The 13314-nt window shown below is 47.9% G+C and overlaps 6 protein-coding genes across 6 annotated transcripts; 5 read left to right on the plus strand and 1 right to left on the minus strand.

The window, feature by feature from the left end:
• Positions 1 to 562: 562 nt before the first annotated feature.
• On the plus strand, positions 563 to 4689 carry LACBIDRAFT_305741 (uncharacterized protein; the record flags this gene model as incomplete). The annotated part of the gene is made up of 19 exons (XM_001874703.1): positions 563 to 616; positions 693 to 822; positions 876 to 998; positions 1050 to 1188; positions 1235 to 1392; positions 1445 to 1533; positions 1579 to 1690; positions 1740 to 2335; positions 2389 to 2550; positions 2604 to 2739; positions 2794 to 2919; positions 2975 to 3104; positions 3155 to 3416; positions 3473 to 3578; positions 3633 to 3733; positions 3794 to 3830; positions 3880 to 4355; positions 4410 to 4630; positions 4683 to 4689. The coding sequence occupies 19 exons, from the start codon at positions 563 to 565 to the stop codon at positions 4687 to 4689; spliced, it is 3165 nt and encodes a 1054-aa protein (XP_001874738.1).
• Positions 4690 to 5650: 961 nt separating this feature from the next.
• On the plus strand, positions 5651 to 8012 carry LACBIDRAFT_305742 (uncharacterized protein; the record flags this gene model as incomplete). The annotated part of the gene is made up of 13 exons (XM_001874704.1): positions 5651 to 5785; positions 5837 to 6295; positions 6347 to 6383; positions 6434 to 6460; positions 6511 to 6576; positions 6626 to 6647; positions 6742 to 6745; positions 6799 to 6889; positions 6948 to 7138; positions 7191 to 7238; positions 7289 to 7389; positions 7446 to 7543; positions 7594 to 8012. The coding sequence occupies 13 exons, from the start codon at positions 5651 to 5653 to the stop codon at positions 8010 to 8012; spliced, it is 1698 nt and encodes a 565-aa protein (XP_001874739.1).
• Positions 8013 to 9363: 1351 nt separating this feature from the next.
• LACBIDRAFT_150219 (uncharacterized protein) lies at positions 9364 to 9711 on the plus strand (the record flags this gene model as incomplete). Its single annotated transcript, XM_001874705.1, has 2 exons — positions 9364 to 9449; positions 9504 to 9711. Coding segments are annotated over 2 exons (294 nt in total), but the record flags the coding sequence as incomplete, so codon positions are not given.
• Positions 9712 to 9952: 241 nt separating this feature from the next.
• Positions 9953 to 10998, plus strand: LACBIDRAFT_305744 (uncharacterized protein; the record flags this gene model as incomplete). The annotated part of the gene is made up of 3 exons (XM_001874706.1): positions 9953 to 10148; positions 10197 to 10889; positions 10937 to 10998. The coding sequence occupies 3 exons, from the start codon at positions 9953 to 9955 to the stop codon at positions 10996 to 10998; spliced, it is 951 nt and encodes a 316-aa protein (XP_001874741.1).
• A 108-nt stretch (positions 10999 to 11106) lies between these two features.
• On the plus strand, positions 11107 to 12406 carry LACBIDRAFT_305745 (uncharacterized protein; the record flags this gene model as incomplete). The annotated part of the gene is made up of 2 exons (XM_001874707.1): positions 11107 to 11555; positions 11611 to 12406. 2 exons carry the CDS (start codon positions 11107 to 11109, stop codon positions 12404 to 12406), a joined length of 1245 nt encoding a protein of 414 aa, XP_001874742.1.
• Positions 12407 to 12436: 30 nt separating this feature from the next.
• Positions 12437 to 13202, minus strand: LACBIDRAFT_305746 (uncharacterized protein; the record flags this gene model as incomplete). The annotated part of the gene is made up of 4 exons (XM_001875266.1): positions 12437 to 12619; positions 12680 to 12758; positions 12810 to 12932; positions 12982 to 13202. 4 exons carry the CDS (start codon positions 13200 to 13202, stop codon positions 12437 to 12439), a joined length of 606 nt encoding a protein of 201 aa, XP_001875301.1.
• Positions 13203 to 13314: the final 112 nt, after the last annotated feature.

Below are 13314 nucleotides of genomic sequence, written 5' to 3' on the forward strand. Positions count from 1 at the left end.
AAGAGAGAAGCGTCAACGTCACGAAAAGGTGAAGATGACAGCTAGACTCTAATCTATAGATGGCTCCTGGCGAGGAGAGCAAGAGAGGGAAAGGTGGGGGTCGTGATGGCTGTCGTAACGAACAGGAAAAGCGAGAGGAGAAGTTGTGAGGAGTAGAAATGTTGGCAGACGCACAGCGAAGGCGTGCCTTTTTGACCGAGTAGAGAAAAAAAGCTGCAGAAAGAGATGACAGAGACCCAGCTGCTAATAATTTCACTAAACGGGGAGACGAAAAACGGCCCTCTCCAGTCTTCGCCCGAGTTGTCGGTGAGATTGTTGGGACAGGAACTGGAATCGACGGAAGAGGGTCGATATCCGCCTTGCTGGGGATAATCAGCCTTGTAGAGGAGATGGGGAACAAAAAAAAACACAACAACCGACACGTATATATACACATTACGTAACAACTCTTAGACGCGGCAGCTTCCACCCCTTTTTATCAAAGTCATCGACTCATCGATCATCATCGATGACGGCGGCACTCCGAGTCATGTAAAGTGTCTTGTGACAAGAAACAATCGAGATGGCCCAGCAGACTAACCACGACTCTATTACACTTGGTCAACTCAATTCTCTTGTGAGCTCTGCACCAAAACCAAAGGTCCCTCTTTCTTCACTTGCTTCGTAGCTTCTTGTTGATCCTAGTATTGTAGCAATCATGGTATGACTTCAAGTATGATGACGAAGACACGGTTATGAACGAAATAGAAGAGTTTTATTCCTACATTGAGATGCCCCAGGTCGCCGAGAACCTAAAGGCATGGGAGGGCTCATTCACAACAGGCGTGTATCAATAAGACGTTTATGTGCCAAAAAATTGACCTGTCGCGTTACAGAATGGACAAAGGCCCCCATCGCATTGAGGAAATCTCACATTGAGCTGCTCCTGGAGAGTTTGGAACACCGGGACGCCGAAATTCGTTTCACGAATGCCCGTCGCTTGTTTTACGTTTTGCAAGGTAATCTCCGACGAAGAAATGACTGTGTGTAAGGGCTCACAGGCGACATAGGGACGTTTTCGGAAACAGTTTCGCCTGAGCATCAATTGCATTGGATTTTTGAGAACTGCAAGGTAGTTCGGTCTGCGAATGGTGTGAGCAGCATCATAGAGGCAATGAAAATCGCTAGTCATAAACATGACTTATTGTAGTATGTTCACTCCCTTCATTCTCGGCGTGCTCTGAACCTGCTCCAGCAACCTCTCTGATCAAGATGCAGCGCACTTCCACATCTCTGCGCAAGAGAAGGCTGATTTCATTGAAGAAGTGCTAACCGAAATATCCGTATATCTCGGCATGCTGTACCACCTGATTGAGGTTTTCAAGGGACACGACGATTTTGCGGACGAGTTGAGTAAGCAAACAGCTTCTTCAGTCTTGATGTCGCATCAAATCTATGGCCGCAGTGAGCTTGGACCCCCCGCTACCTGTTTACCTTTTCAACGTGGTTGCCGGACTTCGTGAAAAGACAGCAAAGGGGTATCCTATTAAAAAGGTGCGCGCACAAAAACACCGCGCCTTCAATCTTACCGTTCAATAGCTTCTTTTAGTCTTATGGAAAACTCTTCTCACATGTTGGGGAGGCATTCGCGAATATGAAAGGGCCAAGAGGCTTACGCGGGAATTGTCAGGTCTACCTGTTGGCGAGAGTGGTAAGTGAGGGATTCATGGGATATTGAATTGGCACTTAAATTACTGTAGGGGATAGAATTAAATCTACGCCCATTGACATCGAAACTTTCAGACACGAAACCTTCGTCAAATACCCAACTTTCACGGCTGCGCAACAGCCTCCCCCACAAGTTGCTGAGGCTCCTATAGCGAAATCTAATCCAGCTCTGCTCACCTCGCGGCTGGCACAAGCATATTCACCCATTCCAATCAGACACCACTATCACCATGACGACATTGAGGTATCTCATGGAGGTCCTCAAGTCCCTCCTGCAGGTTATCACGCACAAAACATGAACCAACACGGGCCATATCGTCCAGCCCCTCAACCAGCTACCCCAGCCCCGTCTCCCCCACCTTCTCCAAAACCCAAGAAGCAGCAGTACCAAACAGATCAAACTCGCCCTTTCTTGTTCCCATTCTCTCGCCGTCGACCTGGCAAAGACGCTCAACTCGTCCCCTTCGCAATTGACGAGGCAGATCGCCTTTACAACAAGCACATGTACATCAGTGCTTCTCTTTCTCAGATGTGGCGGACGAGGGAGGATTGTATGACGGCAGAAAGTGGTTTGGATCATATGCCTGGCACGGAGGGCGAATTCGAATCATCTACGTTTAACGCAGACGTGAGAATATTTTGTGCAATTGTCATGAGCATTAATTAAACTTTGCACCACAGGATGCGGAGTCTGCAGAACCGTTGCCAGATCTTGCGCTTTTGGATACGAAAATCACCGAAGCAATCGAGTCAATCAAAGTCGCACAAACAGGCGCTGACAAACGGAAGGCTAGAGAGAGAAAGGAGGATCTGATGCGTTTGAAACGAGTCGAACAGATATACGTCAGTAAAACTCAGATTCTCAGAGGGCATGATTTTCATATTTGTTTCACCAGAGCGCTATTTTGCCTGTGCTATCCAACTGGGTTCTTATTCTCCTCAAACTTCTTCTCGCTACTGTTTCAGCCAGCACAAACTTGCAACCTCCGCAATCGTCCACTTCCTCGGGTTTTCCGCCTGGCGTAGCCTCTCGTCAGTCTTCTGTTTAGCCTTGGACCCATATCCTGATGCCAATTATGTTTACAGCACAGGAGCAATTACACACGACACCGCCCACACTAGATGAGATTGACGTTACCCGCCATCGTGAAATTACATCTAAGGCAGTATCCGCTATTTTACTATTGGTTTTGAAGTGGTTCAAAGTATCCCGTGAGTTGAACATTACCTTCTGTTCACTTCGCTTCTTAAGTGGCATATATCGTAGATGTGATGAAGTTCCACCATTTAGGGCAACACTTGCTCGACACAAATTGCCTTTTATTGATTCTGAAGATGTTTGGTCTGCAGGAGGTATCTGCTTCGGTGATCTCTAAAGCAGATTCTCCGGAGAACAAGTAAGATATCCCTTGATCCACATCTTCAGGGAATTGCTTACATGGAGCAGCTTCTTTCGGTACTGTCTTCTGAATCTCTCAAAAATGCCTCAACCAGTAAGACCCGAAGACGCCATGCACCGAGCACCTCGTCAAACAGTGATTAAGATCATAAATCTACCCAACGGTGAGAAGCATGAAGAAGAGGTGGAGCAAGTGATGGAGTACTCTTGGCGAAACTTTTTCTCTACTATCAATTTTGCGAAGATCATGCAGAAGCTATCGAAAGGTCGATCGCACCGCATCTGGATGCTCATTCAATACAAGAGTTCGGTATGCCTTCACCCTTTTTCAATGCTGAGGAACTTGACCTGAATTGCAATTTTCAGGCAGTTTTGAAACGAGTTCTACGAGTTCCCCATCCTATGTTGCAATTACACATTTTGAAGCTCATTAAAAGTCAAGTTCCATTTTGTGGTCGTAAATGGCGACAAAGTATGGGTCTTTCCACTTTCCAAACAGGGCTGTCATGATCTAACTCTTTCATAGCAAATATGAAGGTCATCACTTCAATATATCTCAATTGTCGACCAGATTTGCGAGACGAATGGCTTACCGGGACCGAGGTCGATGATGTGTCGGATGCTCAAGTAAATAATCTTGATAATGGGCCTCTTCCAGCAAGCTGATACCTCTATTGTTTTTTTCAGGCACAAGAGCAAGCTTTGCGTCATCTTGTCAAGTTTTGTACGTTGTCTTCAAGTCCTTAAGAACATAGCTAATAACAAGCTTGCAGACAATAACAAACGGTATGGTCCGACGGCATCGTCCACCCAACATGGCGCTCTTCATCGAAGATCTGGGAGTATGTCGCACCACCTAGAAGGTTTGCACTCAGATCCGGCGCTTTCCAGTCTCATCCGGCCACTGGGGACTCCCAACGTCGTCGATTCCGATGTTTTCCCCCCATCCCGATCGCAGGCACCTAATCCTTCCATCTTTCTTCCATACATCACCGAAGATATTGCGTTTGAAGAAGAATATGAAGAGTATCTATCTGACCTTGGCTGGTCGGACGAGCAAGCACCGGACGGACCCCTGATCGGTGGTACATCTGCTTGGCACCGACTCCCAGATTTCGCAGCAGAAATCGCAGATGGAATTAGTGACAGCGAAAGCATCGTATCTATCGGAGATCTTGGTGATGATTCCCGTCTTGACTCTACGCGTGACGATAGGGATGTGGTCGACGAGAACTTGAACAACTGGGAGGTTCGTCACTTCATTTTACAAATCTGGGTTGTTCACAGCTAACCTTTATAACAGCACATGAGCCCGAAGACTATGGCCGCCTTGCCTAAATCTCCCGCAGGAGCGCGAAGATCAAGTTCTGGCGGTGGTCTCCGACCCGTTCTGCCATTTGGGCTAGATGATGGTAGCGCGGTTGATCTCGAAGACGACGAGGCGGAACTTGGGCCAATAGCTCGAGATGAGTCTGGTCCGTTCTTGGTCGGCGCCAGCGTCGACGAGGTCGAGTACGCATACGGGTAAGTCCTCACACTCGACGTTGTTTTGGACTTCTCTAACGTTCATCTTAAGGGTTTAATCGATGGATCTTCGCTTAAGTACTGTATTATTTTCAATAAAAATGGTTCAATTGGTTTGGAGGGCAAAAGGAATATCTCGTCAACTATCCCCACCGCGCAACTGGTAACACACGTTCAACGTGTATCATGAGCCACTGTCGTTCCACGTTCAAGTTCAATGGCTTGATTACGTAAAGTACACGTAAGTACTTCCATTACACCTCTCTCTTTGCCAGGCAATCGCGATACGCACAAGCATTGCGGCAAAACATTGAGATCTCAGACTGAAAAGCCTGGTGAATTGTGTTATTTACTTTCATGGATCAGCCAAGCGGAAGTGCGTATGCCACACCTATGGAGGAGTTATCGGCGATTGTGTCGGTAACAAATTCTGCAAACGCCGTCGAAGGAAGGCAGAAACGAAAACGAAACAGGCCTATCCTGTAAGATAGCTCTTGTAATATGCCAGTGGTACTATGATCTGACATCGAATTAGGAGCTGCTTGCGTCAGTCATGTTTCCGCCACGTATCGAAATGATAGCTCATTTTCGAGTATATATAAACTTGAAGCCTGTCATGAACGAAAACAGCAGGTAAATTGTGTCAATAGAGGTGTATCTTTCTCATACATGGCACTAATGGACAACGAAGTGCTCGCGAGGGAATCCTTGCACGCGATGGTAGGATTTTTTTCAAGACTTCTTACTTGCTCTCAATCTGCTTGCTTCCCTGCCACAAGTGTAATTCGCCGCACCCCAGACGAGTGCAAGTATTACGAAAAGCCGGTCCACAGACCCGGGTGAATATAAATTTGCCGATTTAAATTAATAACACTCGCTGATGTCCCCTTGACGTACAGCCCCGTAGGTAACTCAGATGGGGTTGCCCAATTGGTACAAAGCACGCTACAAAGTCTTGAACCTACTACCATTGCGGGTTTGCAAACTCTTTTGCAGTTGGTTCAAGCCGGAAATGCGGTTATGAATACGTCTGGCCAGCCCATCGATTTTGATAACGCCAGCACATCTCGTCAAGCCGCTGAAGAGGCAGTTCCCGACCAACTTTCCCAACAAAATTCACCGAAGCTACCCCTTCCCCTGACATCTCATGGACCGGTAACGAAAAGCTTTCGCCATACCGCGAACTGACCTCTTACGGCGATCTAGGTTTTATCCAGCTATGACCAACAAGGTTTAGCAGATCTTCAAAATCACTTTCCCAACCATACAATCACTAGTCGTCTATTGGCTCATTTCTTCGCGGAGTCCACAGTTCCCTGGTTGTGGGATGTCATAGACAAACCCATGTTTGACAACTGCTATTACACCTTTTCGATGGGCCACTGCGCACCCTCGATGGATTTCATTGCTCTCTTGGCAATGGTGTGTGCAATATCCTTGCAGTTCCTCCCCGAAACGCCGGCCAATGTGAGTTATACCGCACGTAATTTAGAACATACCTATACCTCCAAACAGTCGACGCTGTTTACGGACTACCAACATGGAAGAGGTGTCCTCAAAGAACGAATGTATGACTTTTCATGCTCCATATTGCTGCATAATCCTACTCCGGTGCCTTCTTTGGAGCGCATACAAGCCCTCATCCTACTTTCACTCTTCCAATTGGTGCATTTTCTCTCTTGGTAACCCGAATTGCAATTTATTTCACACCTACAGAACGAAGGAAACGTGAGCGGTTCGTGCAACTCAAGTGGTATGGGAACGAGTTATTTCGTCAATCAAGCTCATCATCTTCAATCCTAGCTGCTGCAATTCGTCTGGCGCACTCATGTATGCTTCACACACATTGTTTTTCATTGCCTGACAAATGTGGTCTACAGTAAGAATGAATAGATGCGCAACTGGCTTGAGCGAAGCTGAAGCTGACATTCATCAACGAGTATGGTGTGAGTTTTTCCTGCGGGTTTCCACTGCTGCGTCTCATGATCACCCCAGGGACCTTGTTCAACGTTGATCGGTAGGCGCCATTGGTTTGACTTCATCCCAGTTAGACCAACGTAAGTAGTTTTCAGAGCTATCTTTTGAATCAACCATTCTTCATCCACGAACAGGTTTGTGAGGATTGCCTTTACCTTTTAGACTGCCCCCCTCACGTCTCACGTCCTTAGCATTGTGATGTCGAGATACCAAACGTTTACTTGACGGCATTATCGCCTCGTTTGCGTCCTGATACAGGAGGAAGTTTTCCAACAGAGCCCAGTGAGCGGTTAGCATAATACGACATGTCGGTCGAGTCTTGACATGGGCTCTTTTCTAGCTTTTCACGCCTTGCAGAACCATTGGGCTAGACTTGTGGGAGATGTTTGGAGCAGATACCTTTTCCATCATGCATCATCGTATCGATATATACTTGACATCGAATGTCAGATCGAAACTTTTGAAAGCAACATTCCGCCTTCCATGCGTTCGACATCAATATCGAGTAATAGCATGTACGCCCTTGTCCAGGTGCACTTCAAAATATCTTATTCTTTGCCTGTGAATACTGAAAAACGGCTAGAGTCATGTTCTAGCGGTACAGCCACACCACTTACGCATATTGCTTCTGGTGTGTCAAATTTCAATCCGTCATATCTCCCCTTTTAATCTTGCTTATAGCGGCCATCGTTACTCAAGTTTTTTTCTACCAACCGACAACTTGTAACGGAGCCCACAGAAGCATTTCATCAGTGTGCTGCGCAAATATGTATATCCTCCTGGTATGTATCTCACTCCCCCTCCCCAAGATTCTAGATCTGACGCTCTTCGCACCCAGCAAACGACTTCTAGCATTCTATTACACAAGACGGAATGACTTCAATTCCTGTGTTCACCACTGGGCAAGCTCAATTTCCAAATTATTTGATGTTTCCCGTGAGTTGGTTAACCCGAATCGTGAACTGATTAACACATTGTGAATTAAGTGTCACTGATTATTGCAAGCTTGGTGCCGCCTAGGCAATTCGGGCTGAATGATGATCTGGGCACCTGGATATCGATGGCCCACAGTCTCCTTTGCTGGACGAGTGCTTCGAGCACCTTGGCCTTGTCCGCCGCACGCTATGTTGAGGTTATGCAAAATTACGCACGGTTGTCTTCACATTCGTTAAACAATGCCTCTCAACCGCTTGATATCGGTAACTGGCACAATAAGGCGACACATACGCTCGCAGAGGACGCAGATTCCGTGGCCGGATTATTGAACAAGCGAGCCAAAGGTCAAGAGTGGCTATCTTCGGAGGTGGATCCTGTGTACGAGGTTCAGTTTCCTGGATTTCAAGCATTTTGCGACGGCAAAACGTCTATATTGGAAAACTTTATGGAAAGATATTGCTCTAGTTAATAGCCACTAGCGTTATGTTGTCGAGATATGTGAAATAAACAGTTCAAGCACACTGCTCGGGCACGAGGTGGCGTCACTTGACTGCCCAACGGTAAGCGGTTCAAAAAAGCCCAGTAGCGTCCGTTGAAAGTTTCAACAATGGCCATAGAAGAGAGGTGGACAACGGGGGTGTCCCATGGGGGACATCATGGGTAAAGTTTTTGTTTGTGTGTGGACAATGTATGGACTTGCTTTGGACTGTGTCTTCCAAGATTTGGACTGTCGGGGCATGTTGAACCTGGTGGCTGCAGACACACTAACACTTCTCGTCGTCCACGACCATGTCGACGATGGGCGCAACATCACAGAGGCGACTAGCAGCGATACTCGAGGTTGGCTTAGGAGGGCGAAATAGCGGTCCGTGCGCGAAGAACGGGATTCCCACGTCTCTGACATAAGCTGGTTGATTCGTGGCCTGTTTGCTTCCCCTTCGACCACCATCTTCAACGGAGCACCATCGACCAAGCAACGCTCCCATACAGGTTTCCGCCTGTAATAAAGTCCTTGCCGTCTCAAGATAATGTCCCAGCAACAGGCTCCCCAGGGTATGCAGCCCATGATGCCCGACCCGCAACAAGACCTTGCAGGCAACTACTATCCTCAGGAAAACGACCTCACCGGCGGTCTCCCTATCAATCTTGATTCTTTACGAGACGGACCACCCGGAAGCAAGCCTTTCTATCCCTATTCAACTCTGATACGGTATGCTTAATTCATGTTCTTCCGATATTCGATTTTGTCTTACTCAATAGCTTGTTAACAGCTATGCGATAAAAGGCTCTCCTAATCAGAAACTCTTATTGGAAGACATCTATTATGCCATTGAATCCAGAGTAAGTTCCTTTTGATGACATTTCGTGTTGGTTTTGAATCGCTTTCTCTGCATAGTTTCCCTACTTTAGGACAGCCCCAAATGGTTGGAAAGTGAGTTCTTCTCTAACGATGCTAGAAGTAAATTAGATTTGCGAATTGATTCATTGTCAACGCGTACGCGCTGTTGTTATTTGACTGTCCGTATTTGTTGTGGATCGTTTATTATGACTTTTTCAAACACTCTAAATCAGCTCTTACTGATACCATATATACTTAGAACTCTGTTCGCCACAACTTGTCTCTCAACCCCTGCTTTGAGAAAGTTCCTCGCCCTCTCACGGACCGGGGGAAAGGATCTTATTGGACGGTGAATGAGAATGTCGACCCTCGCACTGGAGTCCACCGCATCCGAAAGAAGAAGGGCAAGGGCGCGAAGCGAAGCAATTCAGATGAACCGGATGCCGATTACCAACCTCCTGAGGGTTCATTCGATGACCCTCATGCGCAGTTCGCTCCGCCCGCTATGCATCCTGATGATGCGGGCCCCAGCCGACAGGCCGTCCCGTACCCTCCTACATACCCTCCGTAAGCGACGTTGTCATTTACCGGAAGATTTTATTTTGACGTTCAAAGATACAGCCCTCTGACATTTGACCCCAACTTTCCCATGATGCCCGGCATGCGTTTCCCACCCACGATGGCTGGTCCCATGCCCATCTCACCAGACGAAGGGTTGGAAATGGACGAACACGGAAATGTCAACTGGCGTCTCGCCTGGCTAAAAGAAATCGGGCATTTGCAGCAAGTGACCGCGGAACAGGAGAAGGCTGGCGTTGATCCTGAATGGTACAGAATGATGCTGTTCCGCGTCAGGACAGCCTTGATGCCGCCTCCCATTAATCCTGAAGTAATGCATGGGATGCCTCCGCACATGCAAGCGCCCCCCAACGCCGCTGAGATACAACAACAGCAGCAGCAGCAGTCACAGTAGATTGGTTCGTAATCACGAGTTGTGTAAGATGTTGTAATTTGTAATGCCCATAAATTGTTCGGCCGAAGATGATCTGAGAATACACACCTCTCTCTTCATGTCCCCCAGTATGCCTGTTGCAACCACCGTCGCTGCTGACCCCATTGCTGTTGGAGCCGTCGCTGTTAAACGACCTGCTCTCGTTATTGGCTCCCTCTCCACCGCAGAGGATGGAACATATCAAGCATTGATCTCAGATTTGCAGAGTTCGCGGCAAGTAGATAGGCAGCTTTTAGATCGGTTGGTGGACAACGGTGAGTTTCAGCCCTTCGAATAAAGTACTTCACCCTCAGCCTTATCAGCAACCACCTTGGAACCTTCATCTTACGACTCCGTCCATATCACCCTCGCACCTTCCGATTATCAGGGCTTGACACAAAAGTTACCCCAACTCCTCTCACAACTTTTGACTGGGTTAACGCCCTTGGGCACCCTCCACCTTATCAATCTTACCTCAGCTGTACGGACCTTACCATCCGAGCTTACACTTGCGGGGTTTAATGTTCTCTCCGCGCTTCCTGACGAGGGTACTATCATCGCTCAAAAACCCCAACATGTTGCCAGTACATCGGTCCCTCTAAAAAGCCGTCAGCCAGGCGCACTTCTCAACAGGAAGAAAACAGATCCAGCAAAGAAGCAGGCCTTGTGGGCTTTGAGTTCACCCTCAACCCCCAAGATCGATCCAGAGGCGTTACTCACGGCGGAAGATAAGACCCGTCTAACGCCTGCATGCGAACCTGTGAGATCATCGGCTCCTCGACGCAAGAAGGCTTGCAAGAGCTGCTCGTGTGGGCTGGCGGAGTTGGAGGAGGAAGAGCGAAAGCTAGGAAAGGTTGTGCTGCTCGATGGATCACAGGATGGGACGGCGAAGGAGGTATCTCAAGATGAGAAGGAGAGGCTAATAATTGCTGCAAAGGCCGCACCAAAGGCAACGAGTAGCTGTGGGAGTTGCTTCTTAGGAGATGCCTTTCGATGTGCGGGTTGCCCTTATCTCGGTGAGTGTTGTAGCTATGCAAGGATAACGCTTCTAACAAATAATCAGGTCTACCTGCGTTTAAACCGGGTGAAAAGGTGGAAATTGATTTTGGGATGGATGATTTCTAGATTATAATGCTTGGAGGTAAACATATTACTTGCAGAATAAATGGGATCCGGAAACCGTTGTGTAGAATACATTTGTATCACGTGAGGCAATTCTCAAATATTCTTACCATGGCGTCCTCAACAGAACACCGCTCCTTGTGCAATGTTTGCAATTACAAGTATGCCATTTACACCTGTCCCCGCTGTACCACACGCACATGCTCCCTTCCATGCTCTTCATCCCACAAGTCTTCAACTGGATGCTCTGGAGAACGTAACAAGGCAGCGTATGTCCCAATGAACCGGTATGGGTGGGGTACTATGATGGATGACTACACGTTTCTTGAGGGTGTTGGGAGAAAAGTAGAGGGTTGGGGGCGAGAGATCGCCAGGGGAAGGTTCGGGAATGGAAGACCGGCCGTGAGGGGTAGAGGGAGGGGCGGAGGAAGTGGTGGGGCAGGATCGACGACAAAGAGAGACGTTCTCAAAGTACAGCTGGACATGCGGGATATTGAGATGGAGCTGCTGCCGGTTGGAATGGAAAGACGTAAAATGAATGAATCGAGTTGGGATTTCAAGTACGATCCTGCCCTTGAGCGCGTCAATTTATGTATTGACCCATTCTACCAACAGAAACAAAACAGCTCTTTTAACCGTCCAATTTAAATTCAACCCACCCCGCAATCCATTCGCACCGTCTTCCCAACAACCAGACCCCCCATTCGTTTTGGTCACACACCGTAACAACATAAATCAGACACTGCTGTCCCTCATCCAAGGTCACGTAAAAGATCGGGCAAAGTCCAAGAATTCATGTCCGGGATGGGTGAAATCCCTTGTCCTTCCCAACCCGAGCGAAACGGATTCGTTTGTACCTCCACAATGTGTGATGCCAGCACAGATCAATTCGGTCACGATAAATCCAGGATCACGGCCATACTACTCATTTAACCCACTGGAATCCTTCGTTTCCCTCCTTCGCAAGACCCACTTCGTTGAATTTCCGACGATAGAAATTTGGGAAGAATTCGAAGGGACGGTGTTGAGTACGGAGGGAACCATCGTGCGACAAAAAGAGGAGCGTCCGTTGAAAAGGAGGAAACTGACGTCGAAAGCCAGCAAAGCAGCAATGAACGGGTTACTGGGTGCTTACGGCAGCGAAGAGGAGGACGAGACTGACTCCCAGAATGTGCTATCCATATTAGGTGATTACGTGGGGAGTGACGAAGAATTTGTTGACGATGAGAGGAAGGGCGAAGATTATGCTGATGCTGATGGGGTGACAGATGAAGAAGTGGATATCGACCTTGATCCTGCTGCATTGTTGGAGCTAGTGCGACAGATAGAAGACGGCAAACAATTGAGAGGAGGGGTAAACAACGATAATGTTGACTGGGGAGATTCTGATGATGGCGGGGACGTTGAGTAATTATTTTGGTCGCCGATGTATGTTCGTCATTTAGAGATCTTGACGGCGGAGGTCAAGCAAACCCTTCATAAGAAGTTGTACCTCCAGGACAGCCTCGATGGAATGACTGAGGGGGTTTTCTTGAGTATTTTGGATGGGCGAAGCCGTCTTTACTTCCACCTCCCAGAGAGTATCGGCATGGGCAGGATTCGAGAGTTGCGTTTTGGGATCCACCTTTGACGTCGGGACATGTCTATACCCAAGTTGCGAATAAAGTAACGCCGTGGACTATACCTGCTCTTGCTGAAACATGAGGATAACTAATGGTCCTCGTCGAAAGGCATAACCTCGTTTGTAGATCTGTGATCTATTTCTGAAGCAGGGATTAAGCAAGATGCACGATTGAGCAAGAATGAGCGCTGACAAGTATCCAAGGCCAGCTGCGAAACTTGGCCCGTCGCCGATTACTTGACAAGTCGCCCAGGGTCTAACCGTTGCTTCTGGATGAACACGAGCTGACTCTGGCTTGAGATAAGAATACAATTCCCTGTGGGCAGGTTTTAGGTCACAGTAGCAAGGGAAACGAACTGATATACCATGGTGAGTTGGGTTCCGATAGTTCCTTTTTTGCACGAAGCAGGATGGGCTCTGAGCCCGTATCTCGAAGGTATTGGGCATCGAGAGGTTCAAAGACGATCTCATGGGTGTGAATAGCCTGAGCTGACTCGCTGTGGAGGGTGATGCGGTTGAGAATGGCTTTGAGATCTTGGGAGAAGAATTCGCCAAAGAGAGCGACCTCGTAGTATTGGGAAGACATGTCAACCTGTGACAACAGGGTCAACCAGGTCAACGCTCGGAGGTTGACAGCGCCGAGCGCTAATACGTAGCTTGGCGCTTTAACTTACCTTTGGACACGACTTGACACGACA

Source organism: Laccaria bicolor, genomic scaffold (assembly GCF_000143565.1).
Source record: "Laccaria bicolor S238N-H82 LACBIscaffold_2 genomic scaffold, whole genome shotgun sequence".
Taxonomy (NCBI): domain Eukaryota; kingdom Fungi; phylum Basidiomycota; class Agaricomycetes; order Agaricales; family Hydnangiaceae; genus Laccaria; species Laccaria bicolor.